This window comes from Betta splendens, chromosome 19, assembly GCF_900634795.4.
Source record: "Betta splendens chromosome 19, fBetSpl5.4, whole genome shotgun sequence".
Taxonomy (NCBI): Eukaryota; Metazoa; Chordata; class Actinopteri; order Anabantiformes; family Osphronemidae; genus Betta; species Betta splendens.
In genome coordinates this window covers 13,888,429-13,909,700 of record NC_040898.2, presented here as the reverse complement: position 1 = coordinate 13,909,700, position 21,272 = coordinate 13,888,429, and the positions used below count along the sequence as shown (strand labels likewise).

Genomic DNA, 21,272 nt, shown 5'->3' with positions numbered 1-21,272 from the left:
CAAATACTATGGTTTTCTGATTAACCTTTAACTCAATGCAAGTTTGTTATGAAAAATTAAAAAAAAGTCTTTAATAATCTTATCAGTTACTTATTATAGAAGAACAACATTCCTTTTGCTTGGATAAATGAACTAGTTTCAACAATGAGTTTATTTTGGTGTATTTACACAGTATGCACCTTTTGTATGAAATCGTGCAGAGGTCCGGTCGGTTGAGCCTGTCCGCCATTTGCTCGCGCTCTGCTACCGCAGATCTCCACATCACTTGCACGCGGCCTCCCGCCTGACGTTGCCGTCATGGGTAAATCCGCATGCTTTGCGATCTGTGAACCTGCGCCAGCGCCGCGCTCCAACGAGCCAGTGGACGTCTTTTTTTTCTCTCCCACACCAGACGAAGGGGCGGAAACGACACATTTCGCTGTATCCAAGCTTCAGGTTTTTGCAACAAATCAACAAAAACCGCGACGTCATTACTGTGTTATTACCACCCACGCAAATCCCGCGGCGCTGTTTGATTTTGCTTCGGTGGAACTTTTTCAGGCAGTGAAATTGTAAGTCATTGGTGAGTTGATTTTTTTGTCTTCCCTCCTCCCCCAAACGTGTTTCATTTGATTGTGCACGAGTGTTTCGCTAGCTAGCGGTTAATCTGCCTCGTTTTCACTGGGGGGCTTCGGCGCCGCATTTGCGCTCAGTTTAGAAACACGTATCGCGTTACGTGTCACGTTTATTAGCCCGTGTAGTCGACAGACATCCCTCAGCAACGTTGTGTTAAGTTGCTAACGCGAAAGCAACATGGAGGAGACACCAGCTAGCTGCAAACTGTGGGTCCCTTCGAGGCTTTGTCGTGCAGTGTTTTGGGGTTTTTATGCGCTAGCTAACGATAGCAACAAAATTAGCCCAGATCCGAGGTGCAGATTTGTTACGTAATTACTGTGTGCAGCAGGTAAAAGCCCGGCGGCTTTGATCACAGCGCTGCTTTTCCTCGGCGCCGTTAGACGCCGCTAAGCGGCCGCCAGGTGTTGCGAACCTCCATTTGTTGATGTTGGCGGGTACAAGCACGGCCATAGGTATCTGCCTCGGCTTAATTATGAACTAGTGAAGGGTTTTACACGTAGGTCGCTAGCGTGTGCATCCACGGCACGGGGTTAGTGGTTTATTTGCGCACACCCACCAACATGCATGACCCCCCGCCCCCCCACAGAGCCAGTGAGCTGACACCACGTGACAAGGTGCACGGGGAACTTCAGGCAAAACACATTAAATAGTCTTCTCAAAACTGAGGCCAACTCAGACCTGGAACCATTCATTGACTTGTCAGTTGCAGGTCTTTTGATATTCAACTTGTCTTTAGTCACTTTCAAGCATGAATTGCAAAACAATGATACGTCTTGATCTGAAAGGGTCGCCCAAATTTGTTCATATTATTAAAACAGGATATTAGAGATCTGTGTTATGTTTTTAAACTTTTAATAAAAACAAGACTTGTGCATGATGATCTCATAGTTGATTCATATGCTCAACATTAAATTATTCAGTAAAATCTACACAGAATCAGCTGAACACTGACAAATTGAAATGCATTAAGTGAAATACATAAGTGCTGATAATGTCCACTGATCTTTTTAATATATACTAATCTCCAATGCTGTTTTCCTCTTTCCACCACCTTGATTTCCACTTTTCTTCCCTCATGCAACAATCTTGTCGTTGACCAGGAACCTGCTGGTTCCCAGGTCTACCTGATGAGTATGAGCCTCACTACAGAACCCTCTAACGATGGCCCTGCTGTTACAGAAGGTTTGAAATATTATTACTCTTTAAGATACATTTTTGTTTATCACTGTTTTTTGTGTGGCATGCTGTATGTTAAGGGTCAAGCCATAAATACACTAATTTATGTGAACAAAGCATAATTTTTTATGTTTGCCATTCATTTACATCTGCACTTATTATCTGTGGGCTTATTCCCTCTGTTTGTCACCCATTAGAGAGCAAAATAAGCTCACCTGAGAAGAAGGAAAAGAAGGCAGAGGAGGTGGCGGCAGAGGAAGAGGAGGAGGAGGAAGAATATGTTGTGGAGAAGGTCCTGAATCGGCGGGTGGTGAAAGGGAGAGTAGAGTACCTCCTTAAGTGGAAAGGTTTTTCTGAGTGAGTGTTATTTATGTAAGACACACATGGAGATGCCTGAAAAGCAATCAATTTAAAAACTGCAATAGGCTTGGAGTCTAATATAAATGCAAGACTTAAATACATTGCTATTTATTCTATGCAATTATATCCACAGTGAAGATAACACATGGGAGCCAGAAGACAACTTGGATTGTCCAGATTTGATTGCAGAATTTCTGCAGTCTCAAAAATCTGCACACGAGGGCAAAAGAAAGGCGGCTGGAGAAGCAGACGGAGACGAAAGCAAATCCAAGAAGAAAAAGGATGATGTAAGTTTTCTAGATGTTCTGGCTTTGGTAAATGTCATGAATGTTTTCTACTGCTCTCACGTACACTTAAGAAACCTGGGTACTGGAAATGTGTAGTGATCTCATCCAGCTGCTTCGCTCTGGTGACAGTAGTAGTGCTGAGTGTCTGCAGGCAGTGACGACCTTTGTCCCACACATGTGCATCATCTAAAAAGCTGATTAGATGCGTGTACATGGGGATAGAAGAAGAACAGCTTACTTGAGCCATTTGTAGCATCTAACTTTTATTTAGCCGAGTAACAGTGTTTTTTTCTGTGCTAAGCTGTTTTAAATGTTGAAGTAATGATAAAACTTGAAGCAGCCCTATATGTTAGGTGTAAAGTCACAGGCGGTACATGTTTATTGAAGTAAACTATTCCATGTCATGGAAAACCACATTGACTTAGTTTGGCATTAGTCGGCCAGTTACGGGCCCCCACAGGGTTCTACTAACATTTATTTGTGATTCTAGTTGAATTGTATTGGAATTAATTTTAAGTGCAAACCGGTGAAATGTAGAAACCTTGATGCAATTCAGCTTCTGAATATTTCTGCACGTGTCCTGCAAAAATCCAATTATATTCCGTGGTTTGCTCCTCAGACAGAGAAGCTCAGGGGCTTTGCTCGGGGTCTGGATCCAGAAAGGATTATCGGTGCCACAGATTCCACAGGAGAACTCATGTTCCTCATGAAATGGTCTGTGTCCACCTTTTAAAAAATTAAATGTGTTATATTAGTGTGTAGATCTTAAATGAACGTCTGAGATCCAAAGGCATGTGCACTCAATTAGTTTTTGTGCAGGAAAAACTCTGACGAGGCTGATCTGGTGCCGGCGAAGGAGGCCAACGTGAAGTGTCCGCAGGTGGTCATCTCCTTCTATGAAGAGAGGCTCACCTGGCACTCGTATCCTACCGAAGACGAAAAGAAAGACGACAAGAACTAACGCGGGACGGGAGAGTCGGGGGGGAAAGCATCTGTAGTTTTGAACTTCATTGTACTTTCAACAGGCGGTGAGGGAGGGGGCAGAGACGAGCAGAACACCACTGGCCCATTGGTCATTTGGTGAATTATTTGACTCTACTTCTATCTGGATATAATCTAAATGTATATATGCTCCAAGTTTGCTTAATAACAACTCAGCCTAAATTAAATCAAAGAACGCAGTGTTAATTTCCAGTATCCATTCCAGTCCCAAGAGTCGCTTGTTTATTCATTATGGTTTCCCATAACATTTGGTCTACTGCTCTGTGACGGGTGATATTTTTATTTCATTAGTGTGCCATTTACAGCAATCTTTGGTGTTTTTAGCACAGATCCTTTATCGTAGCCTTCTTCTTAGGCCTTGTTTTGTATTATTAGTTCTCTCAAGTGATTATTTTGTCAGTGGTAAACTTTGTAGTGTTTTTCATGTCTGGCTTGTCGGTTTTGGAAAATAAACCACTTTTTGTTACTGTCCTGTTTCAGTATGAAGTCAGTTTCACAGGATTTGTCTAGTTTTCACCTTATTCCACAAACATAAGCAATGAATCCACTGTAATGATTGGCTGTAATGTTACAGTTGTCACCACACAGATGAAATAATTCAAACTTTGGGGATATTTTCATTCATGACAACGAGAACACAAAGAGTCACCGGTGAAAATAAAAACACTTTATTAATCAATAAAAACAATTCTTGATTGCCAGCAAAGATCTCAAAATAGGGAACTACATCCAAACTCAGTAGAGGGTGAGACTGTTATGGAGACATTTGACAAATACATAAATCAGGACAAAAACGCACATGAAAATATTTACATAACAAGACAGACAAAAAAGTGCACTAAGTAGTAGCAAATAGTTTGTGTCGCATTGGGTTACACTGAAGTGAACGTTAACCAGTTTCATGCCTGAATATCACATTTAATGAGCATATTTCTCCTTTCAAAAACATTTTTTGGACATCATCGTAATGTTGCGAGTTCGGTTCAGCCTCTTGTAAATATTCTAATCTACCCGCTACCTCAGCTGCAACGACTGCTTTATTTATTTCTTTTGAATTAAAACAGAGTGATACACTGACAAACTTCATCCAAACAGACGAGTAATAGCACTTCTACTTTGAGAACATTTTTCTTCAGCTCTCAAAACCTTTAAAGTGAAGATTGTAAATAAAGGCAAATCAAAGTGGCAAACACACTTTGTCAGGTCAGGCTTTCAAACAATCCTTCGCATCATGGCTCACATTATTGACAAAAACTTAACATAGGACTCTATTTGTGAAGTCAAACATCACGGCTTTACAGCAGTTAAAAAAGACGCCTTGTGGCTGTCCGTTGGATAACACTGGCAAGTAAGTTACTTAAGGGGTTCAGCTGCAGCACAGCGTCTGGCAGCTTTAACGTAATGCTTAAAACAGTGCATCCAAGTGGAAAGAAGAAACAAACAAAATAATCCATTAGCTTCGATCTGCGACAGCCTGGAGTTGGTGGTAGTCTTACAGTGCGCTCTGGAGCTCCTGGCCCATCACAGTATCCTAAACTCCTCCCATGATACAGTTTCAAATCAACAGAGGATGTAGATTTTCATGTAAAGCTGATGTGGCTAGAGCTATAACCTTGCTTATACTACAGATTATGGACACTTAAGAGTCTTCCTAAACACAGCTCCCATATTTAAACCTGCAGCGAAGGAACAGCGACAGACAGCAAAATGCATATAGCCAAGCCTTTTAAAGACAAATTACAGTGCTATGAATAATTTATATAAGAAAGTTAATACATTTTGCAATGCAGTGTGCCTCCTCTCTAAAACATCCAGCTCCTCTGCTTGCAGGACTTCACCTCAAGGCCTCTTCTAGCCCTGGCCAGCCCGGGAACACTCGGACTCGGACTCTTTCTTGCTCCAACGTTCTTTTACACCCGACCCAATCTAATCGGATTTCTGAACATAGGTGCAACTAACAAACTGAGTCGACCATTTGAATTTGAAATACAATCCTACAGAGTTAAGAGTGCAGTGCTGGAGGATTTCATATGTATTCCAATCAAGTGATATGCACCATACAGCCTTTAGTTAGTATAGGTGTTAAATGCATCCTATATATGATGAGCTTCCTTTTAGCCTTTGGTTTCTAGACTCTCACAACCCGAGGTGCCATTCTTAGCCTGAAGATCGGCAACTTAAACACCACAGCGACTATGGAAATCACTGAAATTCTCCAGGGGGTGAGACGTAACTTCCTTTTAACCTTCTGTGCATAGCTATTCCATGTCATCCTTGTTGACAGAGTTCTTTTCCTCCCACTTCTTTCATTACCAGTCCACCCAGCGAATCTTCTCCATCTTCAGTGGTTTGGTGCAAAAAGGTCGAGAGCAGCTAATTTTTTTCTAATAGCTCATTTTGTGTCCTTTTATATCCCTCATCTCCTACCTTATTATTTTCCCCTGTCTAAATAATTAAAGTACTCGAACGAAGAGCTACTTCAGCTTCAAAGTTGTTTCCAGGAAAGAAAAATGTCGGAACAGATTCAAAAGGGAGAAACTAATGCAGGAAGAGTAGTCAACAATGCCGTTTTCTACCCACCTGAATCTTCTTAAAGGAAAAAAGGACTTCTCTCTTGCATTTGCAGAAATCTTTCTTGCTCATTTAGCAAAGTGATAGAATAAATAGCAGTTTGTCCCCCTCACTTCTTTTTGTCTTTCTGTTTTTTCTCGGGCTTGCGGTTCTGCTCAGCACTCGTCATGCTGCGGGGCATGATCAGCACGCTGCCGTCGGCGCTGTACTGCAGCGAGTACTCGTTGGGAGGATAGGGCCGGCCCTCCTCATCCCGTAGCTGAGTGAAGACCTCTTGGTAAAGACTTTGCATCTTCTGCTTCATCTGCCGGATGGAGCGGATGAACTCCATCTTCTCCTTGAGCAGCCGAGCCTTGTCGCGCCGCAGGTCTTGGACGCCCTGCTCCAGGTTGATGATGGTGTCCAGTTTGCGCTTGCGGCAGTTCTGGGCCGCCAACTTGTTTTTGCCACGCCTGCGGATATCGCGGATGAGGGCGAGCTGGGCTTCGCTCAGGTGGTGCTTGGCTAGAAGCTCGTTGAACTCTTCGACTGGCAGGTTGATGATCTTATCGTTGGAGAAGGGGATTTTCATGGCCCGGGCTCGGCGTTCATCGCGACTCGAGTGCTTGTCGAGAAAGTCTTGAGGGGGCTGAAACTTTGTGTTCTGTTTGTCCCGGATCGTCTTTTTTCCAGTGGAGATGGGAAGCTCTGGGTGCTCGGAGAACGCAGAGGAAAGAGGCAGGTTGTATGTATGATTGTGGCTGATGCTGTCAAGCTGAGGGAGGCTGTGGAACTGGGAGGGGTCCTGGTAGCTCATACGGCACAGTTTGCTGTACCCAGGCTGATAACCTCCAACGGCACCCTCCTCTGTCTCCACCGTGGCTACCTCTGAGTCAGTACTGTATCCTACAGCTCCCTCCTCTGAGAAGGTGGCAGACGTTGAAGAGGAAGAAGCTGCAGAGGAGCAGGATGTCTCAGAGCTGCTTGGGGAGGCCGGGCTGTGGCTGGAGTCCAGGGAAAGGCCAGAATCTGAGTCAAGCTCATCCTCGAGCTGGGATGCTTGGGCTTGGCTGAAGCCCTCCTCCATGGCAAGGTCCAACAAGCTGATCTCGTCCAGCATGGACTCCTCGAGCAAGGTGCTGAACGGATCAGGCAGGATAGGCGTGGATGTAATGTTGTTGCTTGAACCGTTTATGTGAGGCGGGAGGAAGATCCCAGTCAGGTTAGTGGTTCCAAATGTGGAGTTTATATTGGTGGAGTTGCTGGAGGAAAGCCTGAGCATCTGGGCTCTTGGGGCAGTGCTCATAGAGTCCAGCTGAGAATTAAAAACCTGGGGAAAGTCTTGGCTGCAGCTGGGAAGGGAGGCCTGGTGAAGGCTGACATCCTGGTTTATTGGGGTGGGGTGAGATAGTCCAAAGGTTCCTGCAGTGCTGGACGCATTTGTCCCACTTGTGCCACTGACACTGCTGGAGGTGGTGTCGACTGAAGTCGTGTTCACTTCCATCGCCTTCAAAAGGAAAGACTTTATTAGAGAAACGTACTCCTTTAATTGTAAAGTAAATAAAAGTGATATGATTACCCTAAAACCGGGGGATGAATTGAAACATAGGGGACGTACTTGAAGCTCCATGATGGCCATGATGTCTTGCCACTGTTGCTCCAGATCTAACTGTGGCTCTGCTTGTGGCACCTGTGGTGCCAGCGGGAGGCCCTGAGATGTTGAAGGAGCTTCTTCATTGGAAACTGGTATTTCTGGTGTCACGACTGGGGCTGGAAACTAAATATATGTCACACACATGAAATAAAGAGGAATTAAGTAAGCAGCTAAATAAATATACTATAATATATAAATAAATAAAAATATATAAATTTCTCCCAGGGAAATATTTGCTTTTTTACCTCTGACTCTTCTCCAAAAGGAAAAGTGGCCTCCAACAGTCTCAGGCATTCTTGCAGAGACAGTGACGTCTGTGTGCCAAGACTTTGGAGCTGGGTGACAACAAGAGAGAAATTATTAAGTAAATATTCTTTTATTTGAATGCTTTCATACATGCAGTGTGGTTCATTTTAACTAAGCAAGTTGCTTCTTTTGTTACTTAATTCTGTCCTGTTTTGTGTTCTCGTAAAACAAGCACCAGGTCATACTGATTATTTTGGCAGCTTTTACCCTGCGTGATCCACTGCAAAACAATGACCCATGCAGGGAAATCAAATTTCACAAACCGACAGTGGGTCATGCTGCACTTTCTGCTTCACAGCTGACTATAACTGTATGTAATGAGTCTTGTTCCCAGTGCAGTTGTGCTTTGTGTTATTTTAGATTTAAGCTGCGCTTATTCCAAATGTGCTGCATCTGTGCTAGCAGTGGTTTAGGATGATTATATTCATACATTGGTTTGTATTGCAAAACCACAGCCTCTCTGTAACATGAATATCTGGATGTTGAGCCGTTAAATAAATGGGATGCAGCCATATCACAGTTTGATAAGATGAGCCTGTGTGCACCTTGTAATGTTGCTAAAACACACTGCAACAGCCTGATGTGCTTTACTCTGAGAGCTACAGCAACTGACTGGTGTGACTCAACACCATCACACGATTATATTCAAACTGAGGAATTTTACAGATGAACGCTCTCAACCTGCAATGTTTCCAGCAAAGGCTGCAAATAAATTAGTTATACACTTATTAGTGATGTTAGCAGAGAAAATCTCCCCAATTATTAACAGTGTGCCACTCCCATATTAAGGCAGTTGAATGTAACAGTGGACGAATATAAAGGTCTGCCAACCTGCTCAGCCTGCTCAGGAATACTCTCTCCCGTCTCCCCATCTACTGCCTGGGCGCCTTGTAGGTTTACTCCATTTCTCCAGCTCTCTTGTTCCTCATTCCTGTCCTTGCTTTCCTGTGGATTAGGCTTCTCCTCCTCGCTTTCCTTCTGACGGTTGCTGTAGCTGAACACTTCTCTTCCTGCACCAAGGTCGATGTCCTGTCTCCACAGGATGTCAATCAAGTCAATGTCCTGGAAAAACATATATCAACCACTGAAAAACGCCCGTGTATCTTGTGTAGGAATTCTGTTTTTAAAAAAAAATTCTTGCAATGCACAAATGAAAGTCCACATATTATCTGATAAGCCAGCACTTTATCCTAATGCAAGTAGCTTAGCTTGTTATTTCATTTGTGCAGATAATTTTGGAAGACAGGGATCATGTAACAGAAATAGAGTCAGATGATGAAACCATGACAGAAACGCTGTGGGATGGTGATTATCATGTGATCAGAAGGCAGTTTCAGTGCATTACAGTCCAATAATTAATTAAACGGTTCTTTTAAGTTCTTGGAAAAGATAAGACAAAGTAAAAGTGAAAACCAACCGCTAACAACTACAAATGACTATACTCTGTACATATAGTAAGTTATAGCTATTAATAATACTGTCATGATTCTTTTTGGGCCCATTGTATTGAGTGTGGCCGTTTGCTGTTCCTTTTAAAGTTGCAGTTGGTCACATTAAATGAGACCACACACAGCTAAAATAAATGTGACTCAACTGGTTTGACTAAAAATATCTGAGAGTGCTAGAGAGGCTAGGGGTGTGGACCGTGAAAGACGCTGGCCTGTATTGTCAACTGAACAGTGACAATACTTTTACCACATCATACATATTATATTTCCTAATAAGATTATTATGAAATGTATTTACAATAAACAGCAACTTTAGTGCGATTAGTGTAAGCTGCCAATACAGTAGAAGTATACACAACAACACTAGGGACTTTCCCTGCATTTGTTTTGCTTATTTCAGAACTGTATGTTGTCATGTTATTCTCAGTGTCAGTACTGACTGAAGGTTTCCTCTCCCCCACACATGCCAGCTGCAGTACCTCTTTGGTGAGGTCGTCATTGCCGTCCCTGCTGCCCTGCTCCTGGTTGCCCTCTGAGGCCACAGCTCCCAGGCTGCCGTCCGCTGCGTTCAGGTTGTATGTGGATTCAGGCGCTCCGCTTCCTCCCCTCATGGCCGGGGTAGCGTCAGGGTTGTTAATGTCCTCTAAGCCGGCCCCATTGTCCAGGGTGATGCTGGGGCTGGACTGGCTGCTGGCGGACACCACAGTCTCTGAATCACGGTGCACTAGCCAGGTGTTGAGTTGGGTACTGGGCACACGGAAGCGATCCAGCTGGCGCACCTGGTTCAGCAGTCGTTGAACGGTGAAGAAACGATCGAGGTCCACACTCTTTGGATGGATGCCATAACCGTCCAGCGTGTTGCGCAGGTTGTGAAACTGTGTCTGGGTGTAGGCTGAGCTAGGCCCCAGGATGATCTCTCTCAGTGGGGGCAGCTGATTGCTTAGATAGGTGTCAACGTCCACCCGCACCCCAATGAGACTCAGAAGGATGGTGAACTGAATCAGGCCCTCTGTGAAGTACTTTTTCAGGTAAAGCATTTCTTTACAAAAGGAACAAAAGGTGAAAGTAAAAAATAAAAACAAAAACGGGGCCTAATACTTTGGATTGATATTTCTGCTCTGGTACTGGAGGATAGACACAGGAACATGAAAAGTGGTTAAAGCCAGTGACAGGACAGGGGGTTCTGCAAGTTCAAAAGACGTACAAGCTCTCAGATTTGAGTTTCTGCTGCTGACAGAGTCCAGTCTGTGCTCAAAGCTTTGTTCTTCATAAGGTTATTCCCATTCCTGACAAAAGTGAGAAACGACATGTTAGTGAACAGCAACATTACAACCACTGCTTTCAGCACACAAGTCCTACCCACCTACGTGCACTATGTAAATCTCTAAATCCGGACTTGCTAGCCTACTGCATCCACTCCATCCTCCCGAGACTTGGGAAGTGATGTCGACCGGCACCGCACATTGTCTTTCCCATTCTTGGAAAGTCAGCAGCCTGGAGATGAACACGCGGACTTCGCAGGCATCACCCCACCCGTGACAGGACAACTACTTCTCGTGGGCGCAGCTGAAGGTGAATGGGAGAGTCGACAGAGCTCGCTGGGGTGGCTAGCACACGAACCAACGACAGCGCTAAGGTGGCAGCACGGTCCCTCCCTCCCTCCCGTCCACAGCTGCGCCTATCTTCGTCCTCGCTGCGTTAGCTCCTCGGCTGTTAGCAACCTTGTGTCCTAGCACGCGCTACAGCTATTACACATTTACGGCCGCTTTGCCACACAGCAGCATGGTAGCATCATATACACACGTCGCCACGCTAGCGAGTTTACTTACATTTGTGTTTATCCTAAAAAGTGACAGGCACCTCTAGTGGTATTCTGTCTACTGGCATCAAACAATCTCCCTGGCAACAAGTGGTGAAAAGACGATTGACAGTTAATTCGCCCATTCACAGGGCTTAATCGTAGTGACGACACATGACTCCAGCAATTGCTAGCCAATAGAAGGAAGACATGGGTGGGGTTTAAAGAAAATGCTAAACTACTATCAGAACTCAACGCGCCCACCGTGCTAGCATTAAAACTACTCCATGGCTAACTACCGTAACCCTTTAACTACTTGGAAAAGTAACGAAAATGAGACATGCAGCGAAATCCAGCCTTCCACATATAAGTGCTGATCATCTGTGTGTCTGCTATAATTTCGCGAATACGTGTGATCCACGATTGGGCTCATAACGCATCTCGGTTAATTGAAACCCTTATGATTTAAGTTTATACTTACGCATGAAGATTTTGCAACTTTTCCTTCATGCCCAGTAATCCACTGTCACTTAGGAATGACATTCAATTCCTGGCTTATTAAAAGTTCCACAAGACTGCTCGACATATCATTCTCCAGCCGATCCTCACTGAATGGCCCACCATGACTTGCAAAATTGCTAGCTGGCCCGGCTAGGCTAGCAGCTCCGCTTGACACCAAAACATGCTTCCACACCGCGCATGCGTAGAACATTCTAGTCGCAAGCTTTCATCAGCCGACCGGGCTGAACAGAGCATTCTGATAAACTAGTTTTAGAATATTAACGGAAAAAAAACATTAATAACTCAGGCACGCACACATACAACCACTTCACTGAGAAAATTATTTCGGTTAAAATGAATTGCTAAATAAAATATTTCAAAATGAATAGAGTACTAAATATTCGTTTCACATATACAGTACCTACTAAATATCACTATTACTGCAAATAAAGCTATAATACATAGAGTAATAATGAAAACTATTTCTGATGTAATAATAATAAATCACTTTAGGCACCAAGGACAGGAAAGCTCTTATTGTGGAGAAACATTATGACTTTTAATACACAAACATACAGTGTATGATAGGCAACTAATGTCTACAGTATAGTAAGATAGTTAGTACGACATATACAGTAGTGGAAATGTGGAGTGAAAGGAAGTCATCTTTTTCTGTGGGCGTATAAAAATAGTACATAAGGAAAAACTCTTATAAAACATTTATAAACCCAAATCTTGTATTAGCTGCCAAAGTTGAAGCCATGTGCCTAATTCATTTATTTCTGCGCAGTTTTATTTTTAAACATGCAATCATTATTAACTAATCATATGCACTGCTTATTATTATCAAATTGTGATTCAGGACTGTACTTCCTGTACATACAACACCTGACTAAAAGTTGAGTAATAGTTACATTAAGGTCAGAAATAAAACAACAAATCAGAAATGTTTTTTGGCAACTGTGATTTATTGATGTATATGAACCTGTAAATGATTTATACAATGGCAATTGTTTTTTTTTATTTAGAAAATGAAAACAAATTTAAAATGCCTTTAAATTAAATAACACTTATTTTTCCTTTTAGCTCATGACAGAATATCTTTGAAAACCTGGGACGATCACTATACATTAACTCCCATCAGGTTGACAGGCCTGTTGTTGTACCGCTTTGAAATGTCTGCTTCAATCTGCAAAAACAGAAGAGTTGACAGTCAGAAAAAATGACAGTAATACTCGCATTTACTCAGCTCCTTTATACTGTAACAAGGTGATCTTGAGTCTATTGTACATACTGTAAATACTTAAAGAATGTGAATCTCCTTCCTAAAGTTTGCTGAACTCTTACTGATGGAAAACATGCATGTTGTGAATAGAACTAAATGGAAGAAGTAATTAAATACCAATTTCTGGAGTTCCCGTGTGCATCCTGCCAGCAGGTCAATTCGAGGCTCCAGTCTCGCCTGCTCCTCTAAAGCTTCCTGCCTCTTCTCAGCCATCGTGGCAGCTTTCAGCAACAGAATGTCTGCCTGCTTCAGCCTCTGTCTGAGCATCTCTGACACACGTTCAACGTACCTACACACAGAAAAGGCAGATCCCACTCTTCATTGTAAGGTAGATTTAATGTGCTCCATGAAAGCATGGACACACAGCATGTACATTCACACACAAATAAAAGGGTACATGTACGAGTTCAGATATGTTCCGTGTGTTTGAAACGTTTATAGATGGTTCTCAAATAATAGGTCTGAATCCAAAACATTTTCACATTAGGTTTGTGGCTTTTTAATAGAACTTTATTGATCCCACATTCTCTGCATTTTTCTGCGGGAAGCAGTGGGCAGCCACAGTGCAGCACCTAGTGCCAAGTGTCCTACTCAAAAACACACTTGGTGCGCTGGTGGGCTTGAACTTCCCAAGCAGTAAGATGTTAAAACAATCACTTCATGAATGCTAACTGATATTATGATACTATTATGTGATCAGTTATGGCAGTATACCGTGGCGAAGCCTGGATCATAAACAGGTGCTGCATCCGGAGAGAGGTGAGCCGTCCTTCAAGGTCCTGTACCACTGAGAGCATCTCCTGGATACGTTCTCTGGTTTGGCTCTGGATGATGGAGGGGGCCAGCTGAAACTGGCTCATAGATACTATATCATCCTCTTGTCCCATCTCACTCAGACGTTGGGTAAGAAACACGTCAAGCTGCCAACACAAAATGACAGTCACTTTCAAATGAATCTAAAACCACAGTAACTGTATTCATCTATTCACCCATTCAACCTCTACTAATACTTTTTCATTTTATCTTCTTGCAGGTTAAAACAAGTAGTTCATACCTTTTCAACTTTGTGGTTGGGTTAATAAAGTTAGACATGGAAGTTACATAGCAAAAAAATGCTTAGCTCAACATCCAACAGATCATTTGGCGATCTGAAAGTGATTTCAAAGTTACACACAGCTGAAGACTACACCATGAAACTAAACAATGAGGCAAGAGATGCTAAAGCAACATCAGATCTAACAGATAATGCATTACTGCAAAAGTTAAGAATTTAAAAACTATTTCTGATGTGACAGGTATCACAGTGTGATTCTATTCATGCTGTATGCAGTAGCTTTGCTATAGGACTCTAATTACAACGCTGACGTTACCTTATATACAATTAGCAAGCGAGTGTAATATGACACTAGATGACATTACCTCCATTAGCTCATCGATGAACTGGCTGCGTGACTGAGAGTTCTCCATTATGGTTAACGCATCCTCACCTCTTGCCACACCCTCTGGACCTAAAAGATGATCCACTGATCTTTAGCAACCACACATTTCACCAGTCTTCAGTGTCGTGATTTAAAAAAAAAAAACACTTACAATCAGTGCCTGCATCAACAATCTCAATTTCTATGGGAATGGCTTCACTGTCTCCCCAGTCAATGCCACCTGCATCAGTGTCCTGCTGTAGAAAACAAACAAAACTGCAGCAGTGGTTCTCAAGCTCACTACGCCATCTGTGATTTGGTGCTTGTTAAAGTTTAATGCTTTGAATTACATAAGCGTAGATGATAATTGCGCCCAACAAAATACTGCCTATATTTACTCAGTGTGGCTGCCACCTCTATTGCTCTCTGTCATACCTCTGACTTTGGCTCCAGACTGATTCCCCAGTCTATATCATCTTTAACTGTAATGGCAGAACTAACACCCGAAGCATCTGTCTCGTTGCCGAAGTCACCCCAGTCAATCTAGAGAAGGTTTTAAAACAAGAAGCACTAAGTCACCGGTGAGCAAAATCTGTAAACATATTTGTTGACCATTTAATGCACAGAGCTGCCACATGTATCCTGATGCCACATGTTAAATTGAACTAGGCCATGTTTTTGATAAGACCACTAACCGTGTCCTCTGTGATTGTTTCAGGAGGTGCATCCTCCACGACTGGCCTCTCAACAACTGTGGGAACTTTCCCTGTTCTCCACTCATAATACGTTGTGTTTCCATTCTTCTGGACAAATGTCAGCAATGGCAAGACTGGCTCAGACCTACAAATATCAACATCCATCCATGTCCATGTGACAAAAAGTGAACATATAATTTCTTGTGGTTTTTGATAATTATACATTTTGTGAAAAAAATTGCAGACAGTTGATTTAATGCACTCACCATTCACACACAAAGTTTGTGAAAGTGGAGTAAAGTTGGATTTGTTCGTTTAGTTTTGCTGTATCTTTACCAACTTCCTCAAGTACAATGGGTAAATCCTTTACCAGCGCCTGAAGCTCACGAGCCACATTATCTCCCTGGAAAAAGCAACGTATGGTCTGAGAAGCACTGATAAAATGCATAATTCTGAGCAGCGCACAATATGTATGTATTCTTGCACTTACTTTGACACCGTACTGTTTACATGCTACATAGTACCGCTCCCTCAGATCTGCAGCTGACCTCTGACACTCCACTTCTCGCCTGCTCAGATCCTGCTGCATCTGCTGGGTTTTGGCCAGCTGCTTCCTCAGAGCTGGGCCTTCATAGCTTACATTACGACTTAGCAAGCTGGCCACCTCCACTGGGAAAACAATAAATTCCTTAGTTTTTTACCATATACACAAAAATTGTACCATTTAAAACAGCTTTGACAGTGTACACAAGAGTTGCCACATAATATATATATATTTGTTTGTTTCTTACCCAAATAGACATTATCTGTTTCATAAAGAGACACAATCTCCTGCCAATCCTGTAACAAAAAAGGTAACAATAATTTGGCTTCCATTAAAAAAATACTGTGACACTAACCAGTCTGCTGCAAAACTGACTCTCACCTTCATCCTCTGAGATGAATATCTGCCAAAGATGTTCTTGGAGGAAGCTTCTGTTCCCTTTAGTATTTCCACAATCCTCAGGCAGTGAAAGTAGTGAATGTCTGGGAGAAAATAAAGCAAATAAAGTCTTTCATAATTCACATAAAAAGACATAGCTAGCTAAAATTTTATAAATAGCATTTTTGTATAGCAAGTGATCTACAGGATCCAGAGAGGAGCTGCTTGATCTCCTCATTCTCTGGCATGTCCTGGATGGCAGCATTTATCTTCTCTCTAATTGATTTGACTGCATTCTGCCATTTCAAATTACAGTGCCGCCGATCCACTAGCCAGTCTGTGGACACAACACAATTAGCATAATGACACTCAACTGATTGAACATGTAAAAGTTGCGAAAGCTAGAAATACATTTCTCCATAAGTGAATGCAGAGGTGCACGCGTCAAAAGTTTATTTTAGAGAAATGCGGCTTTAAGGGTTTTTTGGCATTAAAGTTGTTCAGTCATATTTCGCTGTACAGTACATAGGAAAAAATATTTGCTAAATGAGCATTAGGCAGGTTAACGATTTAAAATTATGACATAACGTTATCATGTTGTATTTTTTTACAGTGCATGTAATTTTTTCCTGTACAAAATCAGTAAGCTCCCACTGAACGGACGGTGCCTTACCCAGCAGCTTGCTGGTCTGTATGTCGATGGGAAGGTTTTGAACGTTCTATGGAAGGGAGAAGAAAGTGCAGTTATGAGAAAAAGACGTAGCGTTAGTATTTTATTAAGCTTTACAGTCGTCTAACTCTTGACAGGGCTGACTTGACTGTTCTGTATTACTGTGTCACTACTAGCTGGCGTTAGCTAGCAGCAAGCTTTTTGTAATCGAGTAGGTACATTTCCGCTCACCTCCATTGTCTCTTCGCCGTTTAGCGAACAAAGTCACTTAAAGTCACTTGTGTCTTCAGTGGCTTTTGTTTTTATCAGTTGCATCCATGTTACTTTGCACCATCCGGAGTTCACTGTTTATGACACGTTACGAGAAAGAACACCAATAGAGATGAGTGGTGTTACGTAGGCCAAGGAATTGACCAATCATTTTCCATCATGCTGCGCACGGTGCTGATTGGTGAACGTTATGCTCTGGGTGTCAAAATGAACACTAACGGCAGAGGGCGGTGTTGCTAAATCACAAAACGAAATTAAATAAACAACCGAAAAATAAATTATGTTCTGAGCTTTACTTTTTGTTTTAATTGTAAATATTGCGGTAACCTTCACAAACCACAATTAGCGCCTATGTTTAATCAAATCTGTACCAAGCCTAAAATCTCTATACTTCATGCATTGCAAGTTTTGTACCATATTATTCACTATGAATTCTTATTCTCTGAGAATAACGCAACACTTTGGCATTTTGGGAACCAGAATCAAGTGAAAACAGCTCGTTGCAGCCACCACTGTAAATCCCTGCATGTCCAGCGGCAGTGTCCTAGTTTCATATCATTTGAATAGTAAAGTTAGGAACAATTCACTGTCCGCGCATGCAAAACATCAGGGAAACTCACTTCAGATACGATCTTTTAAAGCCCTGAGCTTAACCTGACAATAATGGGGAATTCAAACACACCTGGCTTTAATGTTTTACTACTGAAGCAACTCTGGGTCCAATGCAGGAAATGGAGTTTAAAAGTGAAAAGTCTCACATTATGTTTATGTTATTATGATGTGGACTGGGCCAAGATGAATCACATGCTTACATCATTTGCTCCCTGATGCACTTAGCTGGGGCGTGTTCTACGAGTGTGTGTGTGTGTGTGTGTGTGTGTGTGTTTATTTGGGGAGGGTGTGTGCGAGAGTGGCTAAAGAACAGAGGGACAAGGTGAGAGAGAGGTAGAGAGGAAGAGAGGATGCACCTGTACAAGAACACCTGAGGGGAAAGAGCAAAAACACACACAGGGGGAGGTCGGAGGAGCTGCACATTAGCAATCATGGCAAAGCAGTTCCACATGTGAGAGCGTCCTTTAACCAGCTCATCAAGTCAACAAGGTAAGACCAGCTGAGTGCTAGAGGCTAATTTTAATTGCTTTGATTGTTGTAGATTAAATGATCAGGTCAAATCTAAAGGTTTAACTTCATAATAATGTTTACTAACTTTGTAAAATGTGAGTTGACACATAATTAATCTGCAGCTATTTTGACAATAACAATATTTTGGATTTAGCGTAAAACACAGACTGAGTGAGAAATTTCATGGTTTCAGTTTCTCCATGGCAGTTTATTCTTATTCTTTTCTGTCGTTAATGACAGATCTGTGAATACAATACTTTTAACAAGTTTTTGTCTTTCACCGGCAAACACATATTGGACAGGTGTAAACATTCCAAATGTAGATGATTACGCCTTTAAAGAATGGAGACAGGTGTTTAATACCAGCTGTGATGCTAAACCAAAACTAGAACTAGGAAAACATAATTAATTTATAATATTTTAATTTATTTTGAGGTAAAGTGACATTATTTGTGAACGCAGTGTCTAATGACAAGTCCTGCTATAATTTCTGTTGGTAGTATAAAAGTCAGTCTTCAGCGCTCACACATTAAAGCAAACTCAAGGGTTTGTGGAGGTTTCTCTTGACGCCACAGGCCATTCATCGCTCACTCATCTTTGCTCTTATGGATCAGCAGTGAAACTGGCACAAGAGCTGAAACCTGAGAGTCTAACGAAGCTTCAGCTCAATTATGAGTGCGGTGAAGTCCTGTGTGCCCTTGGGGCCTGGTCTCATTGTGAAGCTGGTTAGTGATTTGGGAACACGGCCGCGGTGTCTCCTTCGCCCTGTGATCTCTGAGCTCGCGCACAAATAAGCCAATACATGGTAACTTATTAAATCCAAACTATGGAGGGCCTCCTTTGTGTCAACACGGCTTTTTGTCTCAAAGGTCACGTCTAAGTCAAACACGGCAAACTAAAAGAAATATGTTTGCATAATGTAGTGCATGTTCTCCTAGAAAGGGCTGCGTGAAGGTGTGCTGCTCTGTGGAAACGGCTTAATTAAAACCCCACGTGTCTATTTAAACACCGTGTAAATGTTTGTTGCAGAGCAAACTGCTTGTGTTAAAGCCTAAACACATCATTAGGTAAAAACACAGACAGGAATAAAAAACTGGGCTAATTAGTTTATGTCACCTGTGTTAATACACTACTACTGTACACTGATCAATGCTGGATAAAGAAATAACAAAGCTAAAAGAATAAAGCTGTGATGTGACAATAGACTATAGTGGTAAATATTATTCAAAGTGTATCTGTTCATTACATAAAAAAGCTTGTCTATTATTTCCTGTAGCTGTTTTTCCTGAACCTTTGCACTGCTTTTTGGAGCCAGGTGCTCAGAGTCACATGACTCATGATAAGGGTAAGATGAGTATTTCTGCAAAGGGCATGGACTCTTTATTTGCATGGGTGTTTCACGATAAAATGACGGCACAAAGGAACATTTGTGCTCTTTGCTTCCTGCCAGGCCTCATCACAGACGCAGGGCAGAATCTCATGAAATCTGTTGCACTCGGGCTTTAGATAAACATCGTTGGCAATTAATATGCGGTTCAAACGTTGAAGCGTATTTTACATTTAAATGAGAATAAAATAGCATTTTCATAAATTACATATTCAACTTGCACACGGTGAAGGTCAAACTAATTTCCTCTGCATGTGTTCTGCTGGGAATCCTTATGCAATGAGCAGAGCTAAGCTGTTCCATACATCCAGCAGAGACCTGCATCAAACTCATTCTTTACTGGTGACTTTGTGCTTTTAACTGGAGGCAAAGTCCACAGAAGATTAAGTGTGAACGACTGCGCCTCTAAAAAAGAGAATAGATCAACAGATAATCCTCAGTATTTGGTGATGCCACTAGTGCCTCCTCCTCTTTGCTGTTATATTACGGAGCTGTGGCTGTCATTGAAACAACAGCTTGGATCCTGATCCGCCCGAGGCCTTTGTCTCCTGACTTCATATCAGATCTCATGGGAGAGACACCAGACGCTGCTCGGATCCTTATTAATTTATCACCTGAGAGCAAAGTGTCAGGTGTTGTTCCTCGTTAGATTACACCTGCTAATCAGGGAGATGTGCAGCTCATGGGAGGTCCATCAGACCTCTTCACCCTGTTTGTTTAGTAAAATGTGCAGGAACCCATTGTTTTCCCGCTGAGTGCAGTTTTTTGGTTGTTTAAACATTTATTTGACTATTATTTATTTCTGCGTCCGTCAGGTCCGTGCTTCAGTTCGTTGGCGTCATGGCGGAACCAAGCTGGTGGAAGCTGACCTTCTCGCGCAAGAAGAAGTCTGAGCCCAAGGTTCTGTACGAGATCCCCGCTGAGCACGGCAGCAACACCGGGCACAAAGCCCCGAGCAGCGGCGGCGGCGGCGGCGGCGGCGGAGGACCCCCCCAGGACCACATGGACAGCCAGCTCAGCGCCAGGCTGGAGAAGATAGTGGACAAGTCTGCCACGAAGGGCCGCCACGTGAAGGTGTCCCACTCCGGCCGCTTCAAGGAGAAGAAGAGGGTGCGCGCCACGCTGGCCGAGAACCCCGGCCTGTTCCCGGAGCACGGCCTCAGCGACGAGAACCAGCAGCGCAAGGCTGAAAAGTAGCCGCGGGGGCGCGCGCGCACGCGATCGCACGTGTCGCGCGCCGTCACAGCCCCTGAACGCTGTGGCGACGCGTAAAGAGTAGATGCAAAGCAAAACACGGCCACGTTGCGCCGCGGCGCAGTGGACGAGCACGTGTCACCACGCAACACCCGCGCGTCGCGGCGCGAAGCGGTGGGATCACACCAGTACAAACTACTGGGACCAGCGTCCATTACACCGCGGCCGAGGAGCCGTCTGCCTGAGCGCTGTCACTGCCCTTTAACCACGTACATTGGCCTAGTGTTCAAATATAAACGTGTCCACATCAGCTGATGGTCTATTTAAAAAGAAATATGCAATTTAAGTTATTGTTGCTGTAGATGTATAAATATAGTTTTGCTTGTTTTGTATGTCTTTAAAACAGACGTATGTGTTACTAAAACACGTGAATTCTTTTTTATTAAATTTTTATGACTTGATTCTGACGATGTAGGAAATTAAAACTCTTGTCCAATCTTTTCTGGGTTTCTGTTGCTCTTTAATCCTCAGGCGACGTGATGAGAGACGTCCCCGTTAACTGAGCGGGCGGCTCGGCTCAGTGACGTCATCGTGTCGGACGCGAGCCGGGTC

At 42.9% G+C, this 21,272-nt stretch overlaps 4 protein-coding genes across 9 annotated transcripts; 2 read left to right on the top strand and 2 right to left on the bottom strand.

Moving 5' to 3' along the window:
* Positions 1-363: 363 nt before the first annotated feature.
* Positions 364-3,909, top strand: cbx1b (chromobox homolog 1b (HP1 beta homolog Drosophila)). 3 transcript variants are annotated; one of them, XM_029133225.3, is made up of 6 exons: positions 364-551; positions 1,716-1,797; positions 1,989-2,148; positions 2,285-2,438; positions 3,058-3,152; positions 3,258-3,909. In XM_029133225.3, exons 2-6 carry the CDS (start codon positions 1,743-1,745, stop codon positions 3,397-3,399), a joined length of 606 nt encoding a protein of 201 aa, XP_028989058.1. In that variant the 5' UTR covers positions 364-551; positions 1,716-1,742; the 3' UTR covers positions 3,400-3,909. The 3 variants fall into 3 exon arrangements, with proteins under 3 accessions (XP_028989058.1, XP_028989056.1, XP_055360669.1); XM_029133223.3 differs by having other exon boundaries at positions 365-562; XM_055504694.1 differs by lacking the exon at positions 364-551 and adding an exon at positions 668-821.
* A 176-nt stretch (positions 3,910-4,085) lies between these two features.
* On the bottom strand, positions 4,086-11,880 carry nfe2l1b (nfe2 like bZIP transcription factor 1b). Of its 3 annotated transcripts, XM_055504693.1 has the most exons (7): positions 11,678-11,880; positions 10,762-10,964; positions 9,878-10,684; positions 8,782-9,012; positions 7,890-7,979; positions 7,609-7,767; positions 4,086-7,497 (listed from the first exon to the last, which is right to left on the bottom strand). In XM_055504693.1, the coding sequence occupies exons 3-7, from the start codon at positions 10,433-10,435 to the stop codon at positions 6,121-6,123; spliced, it is 2,415 nt and encodes an 804-aa protein (XP_055360668.1). In that variant the 5' UTR covers positions 10,436-10,684; positions 10,762-10,964; positions 11,678-11,880; the 3' UTR covers positions 4,086-6,120. The 3 variants fall into 3 exon arrangements, with proteins under 3 accessions (XP_055360668.1, XP_028989042.1, XP_028989044.1); XM_029133209.3 differs by lacking the exon at positions 10,762-10,964; XM_029133211.3 differs by lacking the exons at positions 10,762-10,964; positions 11,678-11,880 and adding an exon at positions 11,228-11,567.
* Positions 11,881-12,644: 764 nt separating this feature from the next.
* Positions 12,645-17,075, bottom strand: cdk5rap3 (CDK5 regulatory subunit associated protein 3). 2 transcript variants are annotated; one of them, XM_029133212.3, is made up of 14 exons: positions 16,919-17,075; positions 16,691-16,736; positions 16,223-16,354; positions 16,021-16,121; positions 15,887-15,935; positions 15,586-15,764; positions 15,362-15,498; positions 15,096-15,240; positions 14,836-14,943; positions 14,573-14,657; positions 14,402-14,490; positions 13,697-13,902; positions 13,100-13,271; positions 12,645-12,886 (listed from the first exon to the last, which is right to left on the bottom strand). In XM_029133212.3, the coding sequence occupies exons 1-14, from the start codon at positions 16,922-16,924 to the stop codon at positions 12,821-12,823; spliced, it is 1,521 nt and encodes a 506-aa protein (XP_028989045.1). In that variant the 5' UTR covers positions 16,925-17,075; the 3' UTR covers positions 12,645-12,820. The 2 variants fall into 2 exon arrangements, with proteins under 2 accessions (XP_028989045.1, XP_028989046.1); XM_029133213.3 differs by having other exon boundaries at positions 14,573-14,654.
* An 801-nt stretch (positions 17,076-17,876) lies between these two features.
* On the top strand, positions 17,877-21,160 carry prr15lb (proline rich 15 like b). Its single transcript, XM_029134163.3, has 2 exons — positions 17,877-18,058; positions 20,282-21,160. The coding sequence occupies exon 2, from the start codon at positions 20,307-20,309 to the stop codon at positions 20,661-20,663; it is 357 nt and encodes a 118-aa protein (XP_028989996.1). The 5' UTR covers positions 17,877-18,058; positions 20,282-20,306; the 3' UTR covers positions 20,664-21,160.
* Positions 21,161-21,272: the final 112 nt, after the last annotated feature.